This window comes from Pseudopodoces humilis, chromosome 13 (genome assembly GCF_049639895.1).
Source record: "Pseudopodoces humilis isolate 2021_Gansu_Grassland_sample_001 chromosome 13, ASM4963989v1, whole genome shotgun sequence".
In the NCBI taxonomy this organism is placed as follows: domain Eukaryota; kingdom Metazoa; phylum Chordata; class Aves; order Passeriformes; family Paridae; genus Pseudopodoces; species Pseudopodoces humilis.
Window position 1 is genome coordinate 14,380,543 of NC_142212.1, and position 23,412 is coordinate 14,403,954.

General features: G+C 48.6%; 1 protein-coding gene across 4 annotated transcripts in view; it reads right to left on the reverse strand.

Moving 5' to 3' along the window:
- Positions 1-4,813: 4,813 nt before the first annotated feature.
- Positions 4,814-23,412, reverse strand: part of PRICKLE2 (prickle planar cell polarity protein 2) — a 103,038-nt gene continuing 84,439 nt past the window's right edge. For all 4 annotated transcript variants that reach the window (XM_088061926.1, XM_088061927.1, XM_088061929.1 and 1 more), the window contains 4 exons: positions 22,761-22,964; positions 20,908-21,094; positions 17,739-18,602; positions 4,814-7,403 (listed from right to left, as the gene is read on the reverse strand). In XM_088061926.1, the coding sequence (XP_087918052.1) occupies positions 6,535-7,403; positions 17,739-18,602; positions 20,908-21,094; positions 22,761-22,964 (2,124 nt within the window). In that variant the 3' untranslated portion in view covers positions 4,814-6,534. The remainder of the gene's footprint in view (positions 7,404-17,738; positions 18,603-20,907; positions 21,095-22,760; positions 22,965-23,412) is intronic.

Consider the following 23,412-nt stretch of genomic DNA (forward strand, 5'->3'; position numbering starts at 1 on the left):
AGCAGAGGAGTGTAGAGCTGCAGAGGGGGACACATGGCAGCATTGCATCTGTTGGAGCAAAATCCTGAAAATTTTCAGCTCAGGCACGAGGATTTTGCAGTGACTCTCCCTGGCTCCCCTTTCCTTCCCTGTGGCCACATGAACAGTGAGCAGCAGTGTGAGATGCAAGTGCTTCACTCAACATTTTAGAACTGTTTACTACAAGAGTCTATGAATTTAGTAAAGCTTCTTAAATATTCACAAACTGCTCAGCAGGCACATGATAAAGGATGGAGTGGGTTGAGGGAGCAGGATTTACTATTTTGAAGAGTCATCACATAAATTATTCAGCAGCCCTAATGTGCCCAGCTGTGTTTACTGTCCTGGGCCAGGAGCTCCAGAGGCTGCTGCTCCCAGCAAGGAGCAATTCTGCTGTTTTGGCTTTTGGTGGGGAGTCAAGGTCAGACCTAAGCCAGGCAGATGGGGCAGGAGGATGGGGGAGCTCATTGGAAGAATCTGACAGGAAAAACCTCCATTGGGTCAATGTATGAATGGCCTTTGCAACAGGCACTCTGTGCATTGTGAAAGAGGAGTGATAATTATGGAATTGCAGCAGCTCCAGATGTTTTGTGTATGTTTCAGTCTTCATTTACTTGTTTTCTGTGCTGAGCTGCTTCGGATACTGAAAAATGTAAATAATGAATATGTGATGAGCAGCAAGAATGAATCCCGGCCCTGCCTCCCTCTTCTAATAAAGCTAATTAATCCAAGTACCAAAATAAAATCTGCTTGAGTCTGCTCCAGCATCAGCCATGAAAGCATTCTCATGAGCCAATAATTGACAATTATGGCCCAACTTACAGAAAATAATAAAAAAACCCAAGTTGTATGGAGCTAAAGCTTTATGGCAGCAAGCATCTAACAGAGGAAACAACTCTGATAGAAATTGCTGGCATACAGGGCCAACAAAACTGGCTCAAACACTGAGCCACTGGTTTAAATCAGAACTCTTTTGCCAGCCTCCTTCACCCCAGATTTTTAAGTTCCTTGTTGTTAAAAGCACCATTGTGATGGAGGTTTGGAGATGGGGAAACTGAGGCATGGAGCATACGCAGCTGAAGGGATCCCTGTGTTTGGGGTGGGAGTGGATTGCCTGACTGGCTTTGTTAAAGAGCAGGGCATGTGCTGATATATTCATGGTCTAATGCACAGCCAGCCTGGCTCAGGGCTGGCTTTCTCCTGGGTGTTGATATGGGATCCCAGTCCAGAGGGCTGCACTTTTGACTGCAGGAATTACATGGGATATATATACATACATATCCATATAGATATATACTGTGATCTGATGTGTGCTCTTCAGAGTTTAATGCTTTATTTAGACTGAATTAACTTGCTTCACAGGGCTTTGTTTATCCATTTTAATAAATCATCTCTTTCAGCTAAATCTTGCCTTAAGAGTTGATCATATCCAGAGCCTCTAAGAGCACAGCAGATATAAATATTTGCTTTTACAAGGGGAAAACTCTCCTGAGAATGCTTTAGCAACTGACTGGGTTTGCCTAGAACAGGGAAACTGGTAATTTGCTGAGTGCTTAATAAGAATTGAAGAAGCAGAAAGCTGCAGCTGCCTTTGATCACTGACCTAAGGACCAATGTGCCATAGGTGGTTAAAGCCTGTGACCTGGCTTCCTCTGCTCCTCCCAGCTGAGGATGAAGCCTGGCCACAGATGAAGCTGATGCTTTAACGCTGTGGGAACACATAGCACAACACTGGAGTCCATTGTTGACAGGCAGAGACAGCAAAATCCAATAATTTTAACTTTTAAATTTTTCCCCCCTCAGAGATTCAGAGAAGCATTCTTGGCATTAAAAATTACTATAATAGTGTATTCCCTTCCCTTCCCTTCCCTTCCCTTCCCTTCCCTTCCCTTCCCTTCCCTTCCCTTCCCTTCCCTTCCCTTCCCTTCCCTTCCCTTCCCTTCCCTTCCCTTCCCTTCCCTTCCCTTCCCTTCCCTTCCCTTCCCTTCCCTTCCCTTCCCTTCCCTTCCCTTCCCTCCCCTCCCCTCCCCTCCCCTCCCCTCCCCTCCCCTCCCCTCCCCTTTGTACTCAAACCAGATCTGAATTCCTAAATAGTTTTAAGGATCTAGGTTGAAAGTGTATTGCATGAAAAAAAAAAAAAAAAAAAAAGGATAATCCTCTGGAACTGCTCTTAGCTAATGAGCTTTTTCTGGACATGGAGGACAGTCATCTAATAGGTGGCAAATAATCTTCAGGAGAATGAGGACAGCCTAGATTTCAAGAATAGCATAGTTGTATATAAATGCAAGAGATTTGGAGCTTTTTTAAGTCTGAAAGAGCAAAGTTTGTCAGGTAACAGGGCAGTTCAAAGTCGAGGAGCCCAGACTAGCTGAGAGGAGGGAGCACAGCAGCAGCGCCAGGTGGGTGCTTCCAGCCCCATACTGCATAGGCATGGATTTTTAGGGTATTAAATTGTGAAGGTAAATGTGTGCCTGTTTCTCAGGAGCACTCAGTCTTTGTTAAACTGATGTAGTTTATTAACCCCCCACTCAGTGATGCTGTCCCTCCCTTAATTAACTAGGTTTTCAAAGCCACTGAGTGCTTTGGGCTATGCCAGAGCCACATGGGCCTTTAGCAAATGAGGGATTATCTGTGGATGATAATTTCCAGACAAGGTGCTGCTGAATATTTCTAACTTTACTCTCCTGATCTTTCTGCAGAGGCTTTGCTCACCTCATTATGGTGTATCTGCCAGGTTCAAGGCTGTGTGGCTTTTGACTTCCTGAAAAACAAGCCTTAGTGTGCTGGAAGCTTCCCTGCACAGCTCTAGTGGCTTTTGGGGTAACATGTTGTCATGCTGGGGTGTTTCAGGAACCTCAGGGAGTCCCCCACATCTGCTGGGGAACATGGATGTGAAGGATGCTGTGCTCCCACCCACACGAGTCATGGCCAAGTGTGTGATGCGAACCTTGGCTTTGCAATGGAGCTTAACACCAGCCCATCCCATGGTAACACTGGGTGGGTTTTGCCAAGGACTTTTTGGAGAAAAAAAGGGGTAAAAAAAAAGATGTATTTTACAGAAGAAAATTGTGGTAGCAACAGACCTGATCAGATTTAATTATTTTGGTAAGCAACAGTGACAGTGTGCCAGGCTGGCTGTGGCAGCACAGCTGTCTGGAGGAGCCCAGCAAAAACCTTCCTGCTTGGCCAAACCAGGGAAACTACAGGTGACCCCAGGGAATCTGGGAGCCATTGACACTCACCCCGAGCTTTAGGTGGTGTCACCTTCACTCAGTTGTGGAGACGCAAAAGCAAACGTCAGCCTGTGTGCCCTGCTCCCGCGTGCAGCAGGCACAGAGAGGGGAATCAGCAGGGCCAGATGGCAATGGAGCAAGATTTTACAGACTTCTAGCTACATCCCTCAAGCTCAGTGGGTTTGTCAGAAATGGTTAATCATACTCCAACTGGGCTAAGTAGAAAAAAAAAATAACTTCTTTTTTCTTTTTCAATCATGTGCCTCAGAGTGTATTGGACTTTTGGAGCCCATATAAAAAATCAAAAGGGTTTGGAAACTGCATTTGCATTTATTGCTGAAATTTGTACCAACTCTGACTTTCCTAGAAAATGTGATCTGACACCTTTCTGTGGTGCTGGTGAAGGGTCCATCAGAGGGGAGCATCACCCGAGAGACTCTTTTCTCCTCTGTTTGTTGCCCATCTGTTCCAATTCCAGTGCTGCATTAAAACTGGGGTGCATTGCAGGGATGCAGACATGCTCTGCAGTGAGAACCAAATTTTGAAGAGTTGCTTCCAGCAGCAGAACCATTGTGTGAACAAAGGAACAGTGCCTGGGATTTTAATAGAAAAATTGCATGTGCAGAGTGCTGCAATTCTGCTGCAAGGAGTCTCTGAACTTGTTCTGTTACCCCTGGGGAGAGGCAGCAAGCAGGGAAAGGGGAAAGGCTAGGGATTAGTTTTTTACCATTTGCTGATCAATCCAAGCTCCTGCTGCACAAGAGCAGCTCAGCTGTACTGGAGCTGACAGACATTTGTTGTGCTTTTAATCACTGACAGTGAATTAAACTGCATATATTAAATTCCAATTATACAATAACCTGCAGTTACAGTGTCATATTCGTCGCTGTAAGCAATACTCCTATCCAGCTTAGCAGGTTTGTTTTGGAAAACATGGAAAAATCTGTGAAGTTCTAAGAAAAGGCTGTTATTTATATATTTCAGGTTGATAGTCTCCCCCAGTATGCCAGACACCCAGCAGGGATTGCAGCTGAGCTGTGCTGGCTTTTACCAGGTGAAGATTTCAAGGCAACCTGGAAATGTTCAATAGCTGTGTGTATAAGGCTCTTGGGAATATCCTTTAGTAGTGAACATGGTGGTGTTGGCTTGTTCTTGCTCAGTGATTTTAGAGTTTTTTCCCAACCTTAATAAATCTATGATGGGGCTTTTTTAACAACAAATCATGGGTCCAGATGTTACCACGCCAGGTCACCAACCCTGGGGAAGGTGTGTGGTGTGCAGGAGATGCTCCTCCACCAGCTTTCCCTGCCCACCAAAGCCATGTCAACGATGGAGCTGAGCTTTTCCTTTGCTTTTATTGCAAGACCAGCTCAGCAAAAATCAAGTTTTCTACTCGTGATTAACTAACACTCCTAAAGAGCAAAAAACATACACAAGACTCTTCCCTTTGGATGAATATTTCCATTTATTCCAACTGGAAAAACATTTTTTTAAATATATTTAAGTATCATTTATTTTTTTTTCTTTTTAAAGGAATAATAATTATCACATTGTCCTTTACAAACAACAAAAAAATTCCTAGCAATAGTCTGTGGTATGGAGACATCCATCTTCCAGATTTTTCTGCATCTGCTGCTTTGAGTAGGCATGGGGGTGTCCCTGTGTGTGCCCAGGGCTGCCAGTGCCATCCCTGCAGCAGGATCCACATTCCCAGGGTGCAGAGAGGGGCTGGCCTCAAGGTGCAGGGACACCCTGAGGTGCCAGCAGCACATGGGGCGAGGGCAATGCACCTGCTTAAGCTCTCAGCCCTCCTGAGGCTCAAAGCCCAGCCTTATCTTAACCCCCACAGGTGCTTTGGGTGCCCAAACTTGCTCCTTTCTGGGAAGCACTGGGACAACCTGGCCTTGGCTTGCAGCTGGGACACGCTGGGATGGCAGAACCCCAATGGATTAAAGCACACAGAGAACAAACTCACATCCACCAGAATACAACACAGCTGAGCCCTATGTAGGGGTCCTCTGCCACGGCGAGGGGCTGTCCTGGCCCTGGGGCTGAGCCCCCCGGGGGACAAGCCCTGGCCACAAACAGCCCCAGAGGGGTGAGGGCATCTTGCCAGGCAGGAGGGGCCCATGGGGAGCAGTTTGCAGGTGTTCTCATATGTCTTAGGCAGGAGGCAATACTGAGACTTCCACTTGGTAATGAACAGCAGTTAACATAACCCAGGAGACTAGAGCACCATAAGACAAGTCTATATTCAAAACAACGTCATGCTGACATCACACAATTGCACCATTTACACTTTATTTACTCCAAATAATAGTTCAATGTTTAGTAACTTCAGCGTTCTCTACAGAGGTGTGAAATTCCTTCTCCAGCTTTGGTAATTTACAATGTTGCAGACATTTGGTAGTTCTGGTCTTTCCTATTTAATAATAATTAAAAAAAAAGGTCCCTTTTGCAGCTGTCAGGGGTTACTGTATCTGACTGATGGAGTGTACCTGCAAATCACAGGCTTAAACATGCCACTGAGGCTTGTCAAGATTTAATGGATCAAAAAACATTCTGTTTATTGATCAGGATCAAAACAAATGAACAGAAAAAAAGGGTTAAAACAAAAAAAACCCTTCAGAACCAATGAAAACTCAGACTGTCACTGATAAAACTTAAGGAGTTTGATGATGAAATGGAAAGGGAGGTCCAAAGTACTGTTTGGTTAGCTGTGACTGAAAACAAATCTGAATGTGCATGCATTTTCCCAGTGACTCCTAAGATATAGAAATTCCTCTGATATTACAAAATACAAAAATATTTTCTCCAAACTCTCATTTACATCGCATTTACAACAATCATGGAAATAACTTAGGCTCCCACACTGTCCAAGAGACAAATCACCTACCAACATGGCTAATGGAAAACAAAAATGTGGTGGAAAGCAAAAGCTACCAGCAAACTGATGCTGAGAGTCAACAGTGGCAACCAAAACGTACGGACAAACAGAGCTCAAGGGGGTGGCAGTATTTGGGAGAAGGAAGAGAAACTACTGGGTAAATATTACAGACTAAAGTGAACTCTCAAAATTTTTATCTCCAAAGTAAGATGTGCAAAATATATTCACTGTGCCCAGGATTATGACTATTTATAGAAGCCGGTCTACAACCTTCTTACAAATCCCTACTCTTCGGGCCTTTTTTTTTTTGTTACAATAAAAGCACTTACATGATCTAAAACAGTGCAAGATCGTGAGTTAATTTACATTCTCCCAAGGTGCCTGGCAAGGATGCCATTAGGATATGATACAGTTCTTGCTCTTCTGTCTTTTCCGGCTGTGCAACTGTCCCCTGGCCCCCACCGTGGAAGACTTGGGCATGCTGTACGAGCCGTACTTGTGCAGCAGCTCCTCGCTGGTCACGTACCGGAGGCGGGCAGGCTGCGGAATCGGCTCCCCGAGGAAATAGCCCTCATTGTCGGACTCCGAAGAGGAGGAGCAGGTGGAGCACCAGTCGTACTCGGCAAAGTAGGGCCCCCATCTCTCGCCCAAGTGGTTCTGCAAGGCAAGATCCGACACCGTCCGGGGACAGTGGCCGTAGACATCCCTGTAGGGACCCTGCTCCATCGTCTCCCTGCAGCTCCTCTGGTGCACGAAGGGGTCGTAGTCGTCCCTGGCTCGGAGCGAGGGTCTCTCCTTCAGGCGGTAGCACTGCTCGCTGGCCAGGTGCAGGGCGTTGTCCGAGCGGGAGCGCCGGGAGCGCCGGGGCCGGTGCGGGCGGTAGTGCCGCTCGTCATCCCGCAGCACGGTTCTCCGCCGCGTGCGCTCGCTCATGGGCGCGTGCCTCGGGATCTCCTGCGCCCCCAGCTTGCCCCCGGGCACCCCGCTGCCGTAGTCGAAGCTCTGGTGCATCCGCCCGTGCGACGGCCGCTCTTGGTAGCCGAGGGGGCTGGCGAGGTCGTGCAGGGTGGGCTCCATGTCCTGGTACTGCTGCACCGACAGCAGGCTGCGCACCGACTCGGCGCTGCGGAACTGCATGGAGGAGTTCAGGGTGCCCATGTTGCTCATCTTCTCTGAGACATTCATGCCCGAGTCTTTGCTCAGGTCAGGCATAGAGAATCTGGAGAGGTGCTCCTGGCGCTTGGCTCCACCGTCTGCTGAGAGGCCTTTGCAGGAAAAGGGCAAAGGGAAAAAAAAATAGAAGAAAGAGAATTTTCTGTCAGTGGAGATATGGGATGGAGGCTGGTTTTGGCCCGAGACTTTTGCTTTAAAAAGGAGCTCGGTGGTATCAGTCCTGTCCTGAAGAGCCCTTTTTAACAGGAGGAGTTTCAACTTTTTTTAAAGAGCAGGCAGGTCCTCCTTTGGGGAAATCACACCAATTTAAGGTGTTTTGAGTTGGACTCCAAGCTGCTTTTCACGACTTCCTTTCCCATATGTCTACACTGTCTGCAACTTGATAGGAATAACCAACGATGCCAGGGAGAAATCATGCATCAGAGGTAACCTGAGGCCTCCTGCACGCCGAGCTAACTAGGGTGCCATGATCCAGCACTCACACCTTCTGCAATGACAACACATTTTGGAAGACTATACAACGTCAGTGGCAGATGAAAACGGGACCACTGATTTAATTCAGGGTTGTCCCTATGCTGCACCTCACAGATCCCCTGAATGACACCCGTGGAGAGACCAAAGTTAGAGTTGGGTTTCCCAGGAAAGAAGGAAAAGCCTGAGTACCAGAGCATCTGCTGGAGCTCCCTGGGAGCAGCAGGACAGTGGGAGGATCAGACTATCCCCGCAGATATCCAGGGAGAAGGAGCCAGAAACATGAGCTCCACCTTGATGAGCTGCCCTACTTGGGAAGGTGACCCATTAGACCTCTCCAAGGTGCCAATGAGCCCTGAGCTCCTGCAAGGCGCTTTTCTTCAGTCCAGGAAACCTTCACCTGGCAGCAGGGAAGACGGTGGGGTGTCTGCTCAGCACCTGCCTGTCAACAAGAAACCAAATGCACCCCACAGTGCTCTAGTCCTTGGTTTGTTTTATGGGTGTTCCCTAACTGTTTTCTGACTATCTCCCCGTTGGCTTGACAACTGGCAGCAGTCAGTGGCTGCATTGCAAGCTCAGGATAAGATGTTTCGCAAGTTATTTCAAAGGAATCCATTCCACCCCAAATCAAATGCAGAATGTTTGCTTTGGCACCCTTCTCCCCCATCCCTCTCTGACAACATCCCGGTGCAGACCCAACGCAGAGAACTGTGCAATGTCAGCAGAATTTCCAACAAGACACACAGCCTTTATGCAATCATAACAATTTATGACTTTGTAAATTAATTATAAAAAATAACAACCCAGCCCACAATTCAAGAATAAAGCCCTTTTTCCCTTAACAAAAGCTGCTTGCATTTCATCAAGAGCTCGGCCCTTTGGCATTAGCTGCTGCTGCTAAACCTGAGCAAGAACAAGGGTTGTTGTCACTAACCCCATTCATGACCTGCTTCAGGGTTTCCTTGGGCTCAGCCTTGAAAAGATCAAGAGATCCTGCAAAGCTGGGCAAAGTTTTCCATACCCTGCTCTCAGAGAGAGCATCAGGGAGAGCTTTAGCCACTACTGGGCCTCACATGGCTTGGTTTTACCCAAGAGTCCCAGCTTTTTTGCTTTTCCACTGTTAATGGGGTTGTTTTTGGAGTTTATGATTACTGAGGAAGGTAAAGTGAAGGTGATCCCTGAATGTCTCAGGAAGAGGGAGAGGCTGGGTTAAAAAGAAGGAAAACACATGCATTTTTTGAAAAGGACACACTTTTCAAGTCAGCTTCATGCTTTCTTTTTTTCCTCCCTCAGTCACACTGACTTTGAGTGAGCAAGCCCAACCCTGCCCACCGCCCTTTGGAAAAAGCCGTGGATGGGCTTCCTGTCCCCTTTGAAGATCTGTCCACCCATACTCCACACTCCCATCACATTTCTCCTCCTTGCTGGAGCTGTGATATTCTGCCTGTGAACCCAGTGAAGGCATCTGCCCCATCAGGCACTGCTCCCCATGTCCCTCCTGTGCCACCGCAGAGGAGCCCAGCAGCCCCTGGGGAGGGAAAAGCAACTTAGTAACATGCTCAAAGACTTCCTGAAAAGCCAGAGCAACAGCGGGAGCGCTGGCAGAGCTGATCACAATGAGAATCATGGCTGTTGACAGTCCAATGTGGCCTTAATCACATCTGTCAGACAATAGCTGACACCAAGGAAAATGAGCCCTCGGTGACATTTATGCAGCACTTCATTAAGGGAGCCGGTGCAGCTCTGCAATATGAACAAACAACAGCAGTGCTGTGCAGAAATACAGCTCCAACACCACAGGATGCTTCTGTGGCATCCACACATTGATTTTGGAAGCAGCATTAAAAAGAGGCTGACCTTGCCTCACTCACAGGGGTGTGGCATGAGCTGGTGCTTTGCTCCCAGCACCAGCCATATCAGATGGTACCCTCAGCTGCCCCTCACAGCCATCTCCCTCCTGTGATCCTGCATCCAGCAAGAATAAAACGAGCATGTGGGCACAGGCTCTGGAGACATGGCAAGAGTGAAACACTATTTTTAAATTAAACAAGACGTATCTGCATTCTTCACATCACAGGCAGGAATGATGTGACCAAGATCAAGCAGGACAACCAGGAGGGAAACCTGTTTCTTTTTGTGTACAGTAAAGCAAGCTGTGGTAAGTGAGGTGCTCCAGCTCAGGAAGGGCAGAGCCAGAGCTTCACTGGTTTAGTTTATGTAGGACAGGGGTTTCCAGCCCCTCACACACCTCCAGCAGACAACCATGAGTGCTTTAGTCTCCTCCCTTTATAAGGCAGCACAGGGCAGTGAGCTCAGACAAGGGTCCTGTGACCGTGTGAATGGCTCATGCTCAAAGTGCAAGGTTTAATCAGTCATAGGGATGTTTCTGGCTGAAGGGCAGAATCTCCATTCAAACAGCTTGATTATAATTAAGCACAAACATTCTGAGATCTTGATTTGCTGGGAAAATGCTGATTATAAGAGGAATCCAGCACTGAACATGTCCATCACCGCTGCCAGCACACAGAACTTGAGGTGTGATGGGGCCCTTGCTCGGGAGGCTCTGATACAAAGCCAGTCCAACCTCCATGGCTTCACCTTTCCACATGACAGAGTGGAAAAGGCTCCATGGTGAGAGCAAACTGAGTCTTCCCAGGTAGACTGGGCAGGCTGCACACGCACAAGCCTTTCTTTTGGGAGCCACACTTGGAAGTGACCCAGCAAGGCACATGGCTGGGAGAGGGAAACTTTATTTTATCTGCTCATGGTGACAGCAAAGGATTTATTCACTCAGGATTTACTCATTCAGGAGCAAAGCTGTGCTTTTCCAGCTGGAGGCACTGAGAGCTCTGCGTGGCTCTTACAGTGCCCACAGTAGGTTCCAGGCTGAGGATGCAATCTACAATCAAACACAAAGGTGTCTCCAGGCTGAATTTTACATTTATGCCAAGGCATCATGAGCAGGTCTAGGCCCAGATTAGTCTGTCTAAGCTCTCGGAATGTCCCTCTCTATGGCTCTCTGTGGAGCCACAAGACCTCAGGATAGTGGGAACAAGCCAGAAGTGCTCCAGTCTGACCATAGTGAGATCAGGGGACAGCAATAACCATTTGTCTAAAAATATTTCATCTAGAAAACATAACCTGGGAATAAAGTTTGAAAGAGCAGAGCTTGTTTAGTCTAGAGGAGAGAAGGCTGAAGGGGATATAGTAACAACCTTCAAAGGCAGAAAAAAATGCTTGCAAAGAGAAGGGAACTCATTATTCTGCAGGTCTGCTGAGTCCTGCAACGAAAGTTTCAGATTGAAGAAAACTCTTTCTGTGTAATCACAGCAGAAGGTGACTGGGCAGGCTCTGGCACTGGAATGTTTCTGTGGCACCCAAAGGCAGTGGGTGCCCAGGCACATACAGGGTGTCTCCAGATTCCTGCTCCCATGCTGCCCTGGAAGGGGTGAAGGTGGCACCAATCCTTGTCTCCCGAGGTCATTTACCATTCCAGAGCTACACCCATCCATGAGGCCCCGTCTTCTTCAGTTACCAGTATTTATGTACAGCTGTTCATACAAGCAGCTCCTTCTTAATGAAGTGTTTCATCTGGGAACACAGCTAATAACCCAAGAGAGCTGCAGTCTGGAAGAGCACACGAGGTGAGACCCCACCATGAAGCCCTGACTTTCTCCTAATGAAGAAATGTGAGAATCTGTTTCCCAAGGCCATCCAAGGGAGCAGGAGTCCTGCTCTGACCTGTGGCGTGGGATGGTGGTTACCACATCACCAAGACCATTCCAAGAGTGCAAACCCAGCTATAATATGCTGACCCCTCCAAAATCTACTTCTGCATGACGTTCTGAGACACTGAGCACACCCACTGTTGGCTGCCCCAGAGGTTCATGCACTGGAAGAGCTGTCACTGCTGCCTGCAGCACGGTGCTTTGGCCAGCAGCCGTCCCGGAGCCAGGCTGGTGCCAGCACCACAGCACACGCAGACATAGCAGGTTTTTCTGCTGCTGTTCTCCACTGCATGGGGCTGCCAGGCTCAGTATTTCACCCCGAAGCCATGGAAACACGTGCTTTTCCAATGAGCACAAGGGAAAGCTGCAGCCTGGCTGCGGGTGCTCGATATAGAACTGGAGCTAGCTGCAGCGCCATGAAAACCAAGCAGGTTTCTGGTTAACATGCAGGTTCGCTAAGAACACCCTGCACCATCCCCTATGAAGTCCATCCCCACCCCTCCTGAGAGCCATGTTTATCCCATGAACACTGCCAAGGGAAATAACACCTGAATAAGCAAAGCGACAGCACTAAGATACCCCTGGTGAGCATCACCTCTACAGCCTTGCCACAACAAAGCACTCAGAGGTGCTTCAATCCCACTGTGTGCTTTGCTAAACAGGGGCTGCAAGTTGCATTATGAATTATTAAAGCACTCAGCAAATGACAGCAGAGAGGCCACAGAGAGCACGTGGGCTGGGTGTGAGGCTGGGAATGGAGCCCCCCAAAGAGGGGAAACCAGCCCCCGTTAAATCAAACTCCCCGTGAAGCTATGCTAACACAGGGTGAGCCAGCATCCCACTGCAGGAGAGCTCCAGCCAGGGAATGCAAAATATCCTGGCACAGGATATTGCGAACAAATAGGGCTGTACTGAGGCTTGCTTCTTGCCTTAACATTTATCACAGCAGACACACACAACTGTGCATCACAGCTCTCACCACAGAGCCCCACAGAGGTGCCTGCCAGCAGCAAAACCCAGCACCCAGCTCCGACAGCCAGTGTTTAAATGCAGCTATAGATGCACAGGAAGGTACAGCACAGCATCTCTTGCGTCCAGCCCCCTGTGCCAGAGCCCTCTATCTCACACAGCATCAGGCATCCTCACCACCCATCAAACAGGGTTTATTTCAAGGTCAGGTTGTAGAACTAAAAAGAAATTTAAGAAGAAACAGCCTGCACAGAGTTTTGTTTATAGCTCAGCCCCGTCTCACTTCTGAGCAACCTCGGGGCATTCAGAAATAAAGCAGAACCTGTATGTAACTGGAAATCATGGAAAATAAACAATCTGGGAGAAGGCAGAGCCCCCACCAAGTGGGTCACAGTCCCACCAGCCTCCCATGGTGTGTCCCCATGTGTGACCCATGGATGCCACTGGGTATTTCCCACCCAATCAGTCCTTTCCAGCTTGGTGGAAGAAGTCCCTATGTGGGTGCTGCTTGGAAACAAGTTGGATTTTAACCTAGAAGCCCCCCTACAGCTTCTTTATCAGCACTCCCATCTCCTGCATCCTCCCCAGCTGATGGCAAATAAGCCATGTTGGGGATGATGCTTCCCCCAATAACGTCTTCCAGAAGTCCATCTCGGTTTTCCCTCTGTTTGCATGACCCCACCTGCTCTGCACTGTCCTTGTGTGACACTGAAGGGGTGAAGACATGCAAGAGGTTGGTCCCTGCAGCAGGCACACCAAACCTCCCGCTGCTGAGTGGCAAAAGGCAAGTGAGGGGAAGAAGAAATGTTCCTGACAGTTTTACAGTGGTTTGGCTTTGGGCCTTTGGGGTGGAAAACCTTTATCTTCACATCAGTTTTGAAATTATCTGCCTTGGATTAGGAAATGCTATACCTGTGCCTCAAAACTGCAAGAATTCCCCCCCAGGGATCTCATCTTCCAATTTGGAAGCCGTTTAGTGCTGGCTGTGCCTGGGAGAAAGACAGTGATAAGAACATGGTGGAGAGCTGTGAGCTTCCTTTTTCATAGAAAAACTCAAGAACAGCCAATGTGTCACTTTCTGAAATGCATAATTCAGCTGGAGCACTTGGGGCAGCCACCCTCTCCAGCCTAAGGGAGGGAGGAGCACATAGGAAGGGAGACCAGCATCCAGACCCCTCACTGCCATCCCTGAGGGCATTCAGGAGCTGCTCCCAAGCCCCCAGTGCAGGAGAAGCTGGGTTAATTAATGTTCCTCCAGAAAATACAATCCTGGCCCTTAGTCAGGGCTTGTTCTTTACCCTCACCTGCCCTGCAGCTTTTAGCTCCTCCACAGGCAGAGGAAGAAAAGGGACTGGAGACAGATGATGCTGTCAGGTCACTCTGCAGCTCAGACATGCAGGGATCAGCCCTGTTTTCTCTGCTTTCTGGTTATACCACAGTTGTTGTCTAGTTCTGGAAAAATTTGGGGCCTTTGGGCACCACACAATACAGATGACAGGAGCGGTGTGTGCCATACAAGTGAAATCACATTCCACCCTGTAACAGCACCAGTTTAACATATTTTTAAACAGGATTTATGCCTATGACAGATGTTCCCCTCACCCAAACTAATTTTCTCAAGGAATCCTTAAAATCTGTTTCTCCTTTTGCAGACAGCAGTGTCACCATTGAACGTGACTTCTACCTCCAAAAGGCTCCTGCTCTCTGCAAGCAGCACACAAAGGGACTCTTCACAGAGAACAACATTTAGCCTGCAGGTACTTTCTTAAGTGGGCTACTTGAGCAGCTGTAGTTTTGTGGAAATAACTGCTTGGAATCAGCAGAGATCAGCTCTTGATTTCTAATTCCACTGCCAGACACATGCAGCGACTGCAAAACCTTTCTAGAGGGAAACACAAACACAGGGAGCAGGGCTCATGGGCCAAGTATCTTTTGGGAAGTGATTAACCTCTGGTAGGATCAGGTTTCTCATCATGAGCAAACCTTCCTGGACAAATTCTGTCTTAGCATCATCTCAACTGCTTAATGCAGGGAGCTACAAGGCAAACACTGCCACAGGATCCAGTTTTTTGTTCTTGTTGCTGCCATTTAAAAAAAAACCAACAATCCAAAACCCCCAAAAGCAGAGAAAGGAAGCACAATATAAAAGATAATATAAAAGAAAATCAGCAAATACGAGCTCTCTCTTAGAAAACAGGCTGAGAAATACTGTTTCCTTTTTGCTTCTCCATCTAATGGCCATGTAGTACAGGAGGATACAGTCTCTAAGAAGCCGTAGCAGACTGGAGTCTGTTGAGCCTTCAGCTGATGGCAGAATGGGGATTTTCAAATAGAAACATGCAAGGGAAGGAGATATGCCCTCCACCAGCAGGAGACACTGCCCTTTGCCACTGGATGTGCTTAAATCACATCAGCATTTGTGGCAATTACACAAGCACAAACCAGAGGACAGCAGAGACACTCCCACCTAATTCAAACCCCAACACAGAGCACAGGCAGGGTCACAGCCACCTCTGCCACTCACATGTCTGCTGATGCACTACTGCCCATGGTGACAGCAGAGCACAACCCAGCACTGCAAGGACACGTGCCCAGGATTAACATGGTGCCTCACCTCTTTACTAACCCATGAGGAATTGGCTTTAAAGCAATTAAATACAGCCTTTTGGTAAGGTAGAAACCTGGGGTCTTGCAGGAGATTGGGGTCACATAGATCTTGACCCACACAATTGCTGACCCCGAAATATTACAAGGAACAACATCTGCTCACAGCAGGCAGCCTTCCGGCCAAAGGACAGGGATTACTGCTGCACAGCCCTGAGTTATCTGCATTACTGACTGTCTCTGGCTAATTAGCAGTTAAGTCGTAATAGAAACATCACAGAAAAATCTGCAGCCAGGGAGGTACCAGCTTTTAACATGTGCTCTCCAGGTCAGGGACTGTTTGCCCTTCAGCTCCCTATAAAAAACAGACTGTTTTCAGTGATGCCATAAAACCTTAGATGGCTGCAGTGTTAATTATTTCACTTTATAAGGTGGAGCAACTGTGCAGCATTGGTAGCTCAAAGGGACTTTGTATGTGGATGCCTGGGAGCTTCTGGCAAAGCAGAACTGGAGGATGCAGGGTGGAGGACATGGGGTGAGCCAGACCCCTGGGCTGTGGTTGGGGGGAGCTCTGTGGGGAGCTTCATCAGCCACAGCAGGGAGGGCAGGGATGGGAAAAGCCAGGCAGCAGGGTGCTGTGCCCTGACATCACCTGCCCAAAAACCTGCTCTCTCACAGACTTCATCCAGGTCAACAAATCTCCCTGTCCTCAAAACACTGCCAATTAAATGGGATGATAATTGTGTCCTCCATAATTGCAGACATGGCCCTGGGGGAGCTGCCTGTTGCTGCTGCAGTGCCCCCAGCTCAGCTGAGCCAGCTCCCACAGCAAGGAAAATTATTAGAACCTTACGCATTAATAAAAATATTATCACCTCACTCCACAGAGGAACGATGAACACTCACTGCAAGCCCCATCACGCTGAGCATCTGCTCCAAAAAGCAGGAAAGCAGCGAGCCAGTCAGAGCCAATAAGTCAGTCACTGCCCCTGAGGAAACTCAGACTCTGGCTCTGTATGGTGGACAGATGCCTTTGGGAGGTCTCCCTCCCAGCATTTTAAAAAGAAGTTTCTAAAATGAAAGGCAGAATGATTTTAATTTTGATTTGAAGGCCTTGCCATATTTTCTGTGTCTTGACCTATATCCCCAATAATATGTTACACTTCAGTTCCAAAGAATGCAACAACCTCTCCACTGCTCAGGGATTGCTCATCCAAGCTTGGTGTTGCTCAAGACTCTTTGTACTGGTGGGGTTTACACAACACAAGTTTTCAGGAACATAAGAGGCTTTGGAAATGTGGAGCTTTGCTTAGAGAAACCCTGTTTTGGAGAGTAATTCCCAATTCCCTCACCATTTCACATCTATTTTTCTTCTGTGTATATCTGAGATTGTTTAAGCAAAACTCTTCCCAGCTCATTACTTCTCCTCTCCCCCGTTTTTCCACATGCTGGATAGGGAGATCCTGGCTGAAACAGAGATCATTTCACATCTTGGCATGGGGCTGGCAGCTTCCCTAAACAAACACACCAAACCCCGGGCGCAGATGAGGAGGCACGGGCGTAGCGAGCAAACCTGTCCATCCAGGCAGGGCAGAGCCCAGAACTGGGATTCAGGGGGCCTCAGCTCTCTATGGGCTTGGCAATCTTCACCACCCATTGCCAGCATCCTGTGGGGGATCCTCAGGACCAGGCACAATCACCCACAGGCCACTCCCTGCCAGCAACAAGGCAGAAGGGCTCCATTTTGCAGGGATTCAGACGCAGGGCCTGCCCAAATCCAAGCAATGACTGGCTGGAACAGAGAAAAGCCAGGGGAGCAAAGAAAAAGCAAGGCAGTTTCTCTGGTAAGCAAACCAGGCTCAGTATTCTCTTTTCTGAGTAGTTGTACACTGAGGGATGTGGGAGCTGTGGTGGGTGAGCGAAGCAGAGCAGGCTGCAGGAAGGACAGAGCCTGCCCAGCACCAGCTGCAGACCAGAGCTGCACACAGACACATCCGTGCACACACACACCCATCCCTGCAGCCACGAGTGAAACCCAAACATGTTTGGGGTGAGAGGACTGAGAAATATGACCCTGAGATGTGCTCATGGGAAACGAGCTCAGCCTGATGGGACAAGCATCTTGCCTTGCTTTTCCCTGCAGTTTCTACCAAGGGCTTGGGGAAGAGGAATTAAAGAGCTGTGTATACAGGGGGAGGAATTTCTTTTAACTAGTTACGTGCTTGAGGACTGCATAACATTCAAAAGGGATTAACTGAGCCTATTTCAAAGCATTCAAAAATATTCTTAGCCTGCAAGGACAGCTGACAGCAGTCCTTCAAGTGCTGAAGCCTGGAATCTGCCTCTGCGTTAGCAGTCAGCCTTGGATTTCACCCTCTCTTCACAAAAGGGAGAATAAAGTAGCTTGAAAACATTTGTTTTGAGCTGCACAGAAAGGCCAGCTATCTATAAAGCTCTGCATTTGGTAAACAAGCAAGCAAATGGAGAGGAACTGTCAGGCTTGTTGGGACCAGGCAGACAAGTCTGTGTCACTGAGCAGTGGTCCCCAAGCTGTTGGTCACCCTCATACTGGGAAGACATGGGAACACAAGGGACTGAACCACATGGAGGGTGTGCCGGGGTGGTCTCAGGGTGGCAGAAGCAGGGGTGACATACCTGTAGCATTGGAGAGTGCCAGGGATTCCATGGAGCCCCGTGGAGTCTGCTCAGTGGGCGTCAGGTCCTCAGAGAACTTGAGGGCATTGATGGGGTGACGGGTGCGGCATTGTGACGTTGGCATCCCACCCTCCTCTTCCTCTTCATACTTGGGGACTTTGACACTTCCTCTGGTCTCTGGGAAGCTCTGGTTGGACATGTCACTGTAGCTCTCCTGTGAGCGGAGCCTCCCTGAGTAGTAGTCCTCTCTGCAGTCCTGGATGAAGCTGCCACCGTGGCTCTTCATGGCCAGTGAGGAGCTCCTCTTTGGGTTGCTAAAATGTTTTGCCCATAAATCCGACTGCGAGCTCGGGACCTGGGTGGGGTTATAGGAGGTTCTTATGTTGCACTGGCTGAGAAGCTGCAAGGGGGTTTGAGACTGGCTTTGCTCCATTTTGCCCCCATAGTGATAGAGCTCATCCCGGCTCCTCCACAAGTGGTCCCTGTTGAGGCTCGGTGTCTGGCTGGCCAGGCTCAGCAGATCCATCTGCAGGGACAGCGGGTCCACGTCAGTGGAGAGGCGGTTGGAGGTGACCTGCAGCTGGTTGCAGGGGCTGCGCGCCCCCTCCTCGCCCTTCCCCTTGTTCTTGCCGATCTTGGCGCTGCGGCGGGATTCCTTGGCTCGCGCGCTCTGGAAAGCCGAGTCGGAGGAGTCGGAGCCATTGGGGTCATCACCAATGCTGCAGGCCCTGGAGCAGAAGATCTGCCCCTGCTTGGGCAGGAAGGGCCGTCCCAACAGCGACTTCTTGCACTGGGCGCAGCAGAAGCAGGTCTCGGTGGCGTGCCAGTGCTGGCCATCGTACGTCATCTGGCCCTGGTCAATACCTTGAGGGAGAAGATGCACAGTGTGAGGGTCATCTAACATTGCACTTAACACCTGCATCAAAGGTCAGGCTGGATGGGCTTTGGAGCAGTCTGGTCTAGTGGAAAGTGTCCCTGCCGATGGTGGACAGCTGGAATGAGATGACCTTCAGGGTCCCTTACAACCAAAACTATCTTACAACTCTATGATACCCTATGAGTGACATGCTCTTGAAAACTTTTCAGGGCTTCTCTGATGCATGAAGTAAATCCCATTTTTAACTCTTCCCAATTCTAATTCCAGGCCTTTCCTTGGGAGTTACTCAGTGTTAGGAAAGGCTGTAGAACCATGCCTCAAGCTATTTTGTATTAAATGGGGATATTTCCGATCATAAAGCAAAGGAATGCAAGAAGTTCTCCATAAAGTCCTTGAAGTAAAAGTAATATACTGCTTATTAAAAAAAAAATAATAAAAAAAGTCTCCAACTAAACCATAATGAGGAATTTGTGCTGCCTTGGTTAAGTATGTAACAGAGCAGATGACACCCCTGTCCCTTGCTGCTACTGTGGTCCCATCCTAAATTTATTTTGGCTTCTAGGGCCTCTTCTCCAAAGAGAATGGAAAGAGCTGGCCCCAGGGGTCAAGCACACACCCTTGCCTCGCACACAGCCTTATTTCCTGGGTTGCTTCACCAGGCCCCCCTTGGGTTCAGTGAAGGAACTGACGCAGACAGTCTGTCTCCCTCCAGCCAAACCTCAGGGAGCAACGTCTGCACAGTGCTCTCAGTCAGAGCTATGAGCAAAGCTCCCGAGGTTTCAATTATAACATCTGCACACTTGTTAAAGCTGCTGCTCCTGGCCAAAGCCCTTGCTGCCCTCAATCCCTGAGAAACTGCCATGCAGTGTGGGCTGGCTGGCATGGCGGGTGCTGCACACACATGTGCACAGCACATGCCTGCACACCCGCTGTGGGGCCAAGTGCTGCCAGGTAACTTATAAATGAACAGCATGTTAATGGTCTGTTTTATTCCAAGCTAAATTAGGTTTAGTATAATCAGTTTTTTCCTCCCCTTATAGTGAGCAAAATGTTTTTACACAGATGGGGGTGCTACACTTGTGGGCAAAAGAGAGACAAGACGGTGGGTGGGATTTTATCAGCTCCTTTTCCACTGCCCAAAGCCATCCTGCAGGGGAAGGAGTGCAGCCTTTTTACTCCATCCTCACCTACCCAATCCAAGCCTTCATCACATGCTTACCTCTGATTTATGTAGCTCATCGGCACAGTGCTCAGTTCACTACTGAGCGATTTGCAGCAAAATGGTTGCAGTCCCTCCTTTGCTATAAATATGAAAATATGCACCAAACCAGACATTTTACCCTGAAAACCTGACAGTCAGCAGGCTCCAGTGGGTCAGCTGGAGTGAAGGACAGCAGATGGGGGAAGCTCAAGAGAAGAGACCATGCAAGAAACATTATCAGCAGCTTCTTCACCTTTCTGCAGCTGAGCATTTGCGAATGATGCGCTGCAGGTCACAGTAGATGCATCCTCCAAGTGCTCCATGAAACCCTGCATTTCCCCTCCCTGTGCCATCTGGCTGCTGCACAGGAGCAGAACGATTGTGTTTTTTTTTTTTCCTCTGCAGCATCTGAAGTGTTTGAACATGTGAGCTCACCTCCATGGACAAAGGAAGGGCTGTCTGCATGCTCACTGTGCTCAGCCAAGTGGCAAAGGGGGCTGGGGAGAGCAGCAAGGTGCTTCCCAGCCCACCCAGCTTGGGGACATCTAGGCCCCTGACTGAAGTGCATTTTAAATCACTGTTCTAGAAACATAAATTGACCCTGATGCGTTATTTCTTTCTGTCTGCGAACATCTATCTGCAAGTTGATTGAAAAAGGCTCAGAAACAATAATGATGCCTAATGAACAAGCATCTTTCCTAACAGTAGCTCATCAAATCATGTGATCCTTTGGCAAGCTTGGATGGGAAAAAATCTGAGTCCAAGAGCCAGGCTGTTTACAGGAAAATGAGATTTAAAGGGAAAAAAAATGTGCCAGAGAAATTTTATTATGCCAGAGAAAGCTTTCACTAGCTGCCATTGCTCCTGAGGTTGCCCTCTGACAATCCTCCCCTCTTTGACTACAAAAAGGGATAAACAGTGGTTTAACAACTAAATGAATCACCGTGTTACCTCCTTGGTGGGATGGGAGAGGCATAAGCACATTTGGCCATGCATACTCCTGCCCCCAGCCCCAGAGCGCTGTCAAGGACTTAATGCAAGTTCTTGTCAGAAGCTGGCTCCACAGCGGGGCTGTGCCCGGCTGCACGTACCGATGTGCTGGGCGCAGGTGTCGCAGTACTCGGCATACAGGGACTCGAAGCAGCTGCAGCAGTAGGGCCTCCCGTCCTTCATGATGTAGCGCTGCCCCCCCAGAACTGTCTCGCACTCGAAGCAGCAGAAATGCTTCATGTGCCAGTGCCGCCCTTCGGCCTCGGTGCACTCGTCAGCAAAAATGATCTGGGGGAAGAAACGCAAGCGTGGAGCAGAGCTGGTAAGAAAAGGGACCCTGGATGCAGACACCAACCTCTGTCTCCTGCCTGTGTGTGGCAGCTGTGCCCCTTTGTTCATGCAACCTCCACATTTTACAGCTAACTCCCCCAGTCCTGCATGGGAAAATCCCATGGTTTGGTTTGTGGCAGGGGCACCCATCATTTCTTGGGAAAATCCATTAAAATGCAAATTCCTCAGAAGCACATTCGTGCCCGGACTACAAAGTGTTAAGGCAGAGCTGCAGTAATGTGCTGGTAAGCCCACCCATCAAACAGAGAGGTCGATCAGGGTAATAAACACACTTATATACAACCTATCGATCCGGTGGACTTCTGAAGAACAGAGCAACCACTTACTGGAACACATTAACCCATCTCAGAAACAGGAACCTGACCACAAAGGATGAGCAAAAACACAAGGAAAAGTGGCAGCTCTCTAGAGGGGAAAAAAAGACGGAGCTACCTTGGCTCCTCATCTTGCTGCTACCCCAGCCTGGGTGCCTATAAAGGTGATCGCAGTCATTATACCACTGGGGAAACTGAGGCACAGAGCACTGTTAAGGATGAGCTGGAGAAGCAGCCATCTAAAATGTCTTCAGCAGATGCTTTCTTGCGGTGTCTTCTCATCCCCACCCCATCTCAACTCCCAAAGCCAAACCAAGGGAGCCAGCAGCCCCAGATCTCCCTGTCTCTCTATGCTGGCACAGGGTACCATCAAAAGCTTTTTCCCTGCAGATCCCCTTACCCCTGAATTCCAGTTTCTCACAATTAGTACTTGATGTTTTAGGGGAAGAAAAGCATGCTGAAGAATGAGTTGAACAAAAGAATTAAATGAGAATTTGCAGGGATAAAAAGTACATGAAAAAAAATTACCCAACCTAAGCCACAAAGAAATAGAGCTAGTTGAATGGTTAGGGGTTGTCTTTCAGTGGTAACACTACAAATTTAATGGGATACGTACATCAATGCTCTTTATATTTGAAGTGCATGTAGCCTTGGATATTTACTATTACATGCTTACAAGGAAGAGACATCATATTTTGTAGTACATACGGTTTTTCCCACTATGGTTTTCATAACTTTAACAGCCAGAGCAATTTCCTTCACCAGCCTTTTAAACAGAGATTGACACTTGAGAAGTGCTCAGAGGCTACTCTGTATGGTTTTCTATCTTAGTTTTGTATTCTATTTGTTCAGCTTCTTGTAGCCTGTTAATCGCCTCTCCCAAAGCCTATTTCAGCTCAGCATGTACTCAGACATGACTGACTTGTAAGGAATACAGCATGCATTCCACCAGAGGCTTCTTTTGGGGAAATGGAGGAGAAGGGAGGATCACCACACCCAGCTGGGCTAAAATCACACAGCTAGAAGGCTGTGCTTCTACTGGAAACATTAATGGAAACCCCCAGCTTCCTGTGTGTAGAGGAGGTCCTAACTCATAACAGTCCTAGGCAGACTGTAACTAAGAATACCAGAAACTTCAGGAAAAGCTTGCTCAAACCCTTGGCAAAGCCAAGCCATCAGTTTGGTGTGTATGGCTCCCTTAAAAAGTCAGGGATGGAGGGGAAGTGCCACCCAACCCTCCTGTGCCACCCCAGCAAGTGGCAGCGCTCGTGGCAGATGCTGTCTCCTACCTCATCACATGCAGCGCAGCGGGGCTTGAGGCACTCGGCGTGGTGCCTGCCACAGTAGATCTTCCCATCCTGGTAGAAGTAGATCAGGTCAACCAGCAGCTCGTTGCAGACACTGCAGATGAAGCACGGAGGGTGCCAGCAGACACCGTGTCCTGCCCGCGAGGCGAAGACGGCCATGTCCCCTCCATTGATCTGGCCGCCGCACTGTCAGAAAGCCGGGGATTAGCCGAGGTGTGCAGGTGACCCCACTGCCACCATCACAAAAAGAATGCTCTCACAATCACTGCCCTGCATAATGCCACCAGCTGAATTGACAACTCCATGTCAAATATCCTGAAAGGTGCCCTAACAGACCCCAGAACTCCCACCTGGCAGGGTCATAGGCAGATGTTTGTTCCATTAATGTCATTAAATCATAGAATGGTGTGACCTGGAAGGAACCTGAAGATCATCCAGTTTCGATCCTCCTGCCATGGGGAGGGACAACTTCCACTAGACCAGGTTCCTCAAAGTGTCATCCAATCTGGTCTGAACACTTCCAGGGATGGAGTAGCCAAAACTTCTCTAGGCAACCTGTGCCAGTACCTCAACACCCTCACAGGGAGGAATTTATTTCTAATATCTAATCTAAACATGTCTAAACTCTGTCATT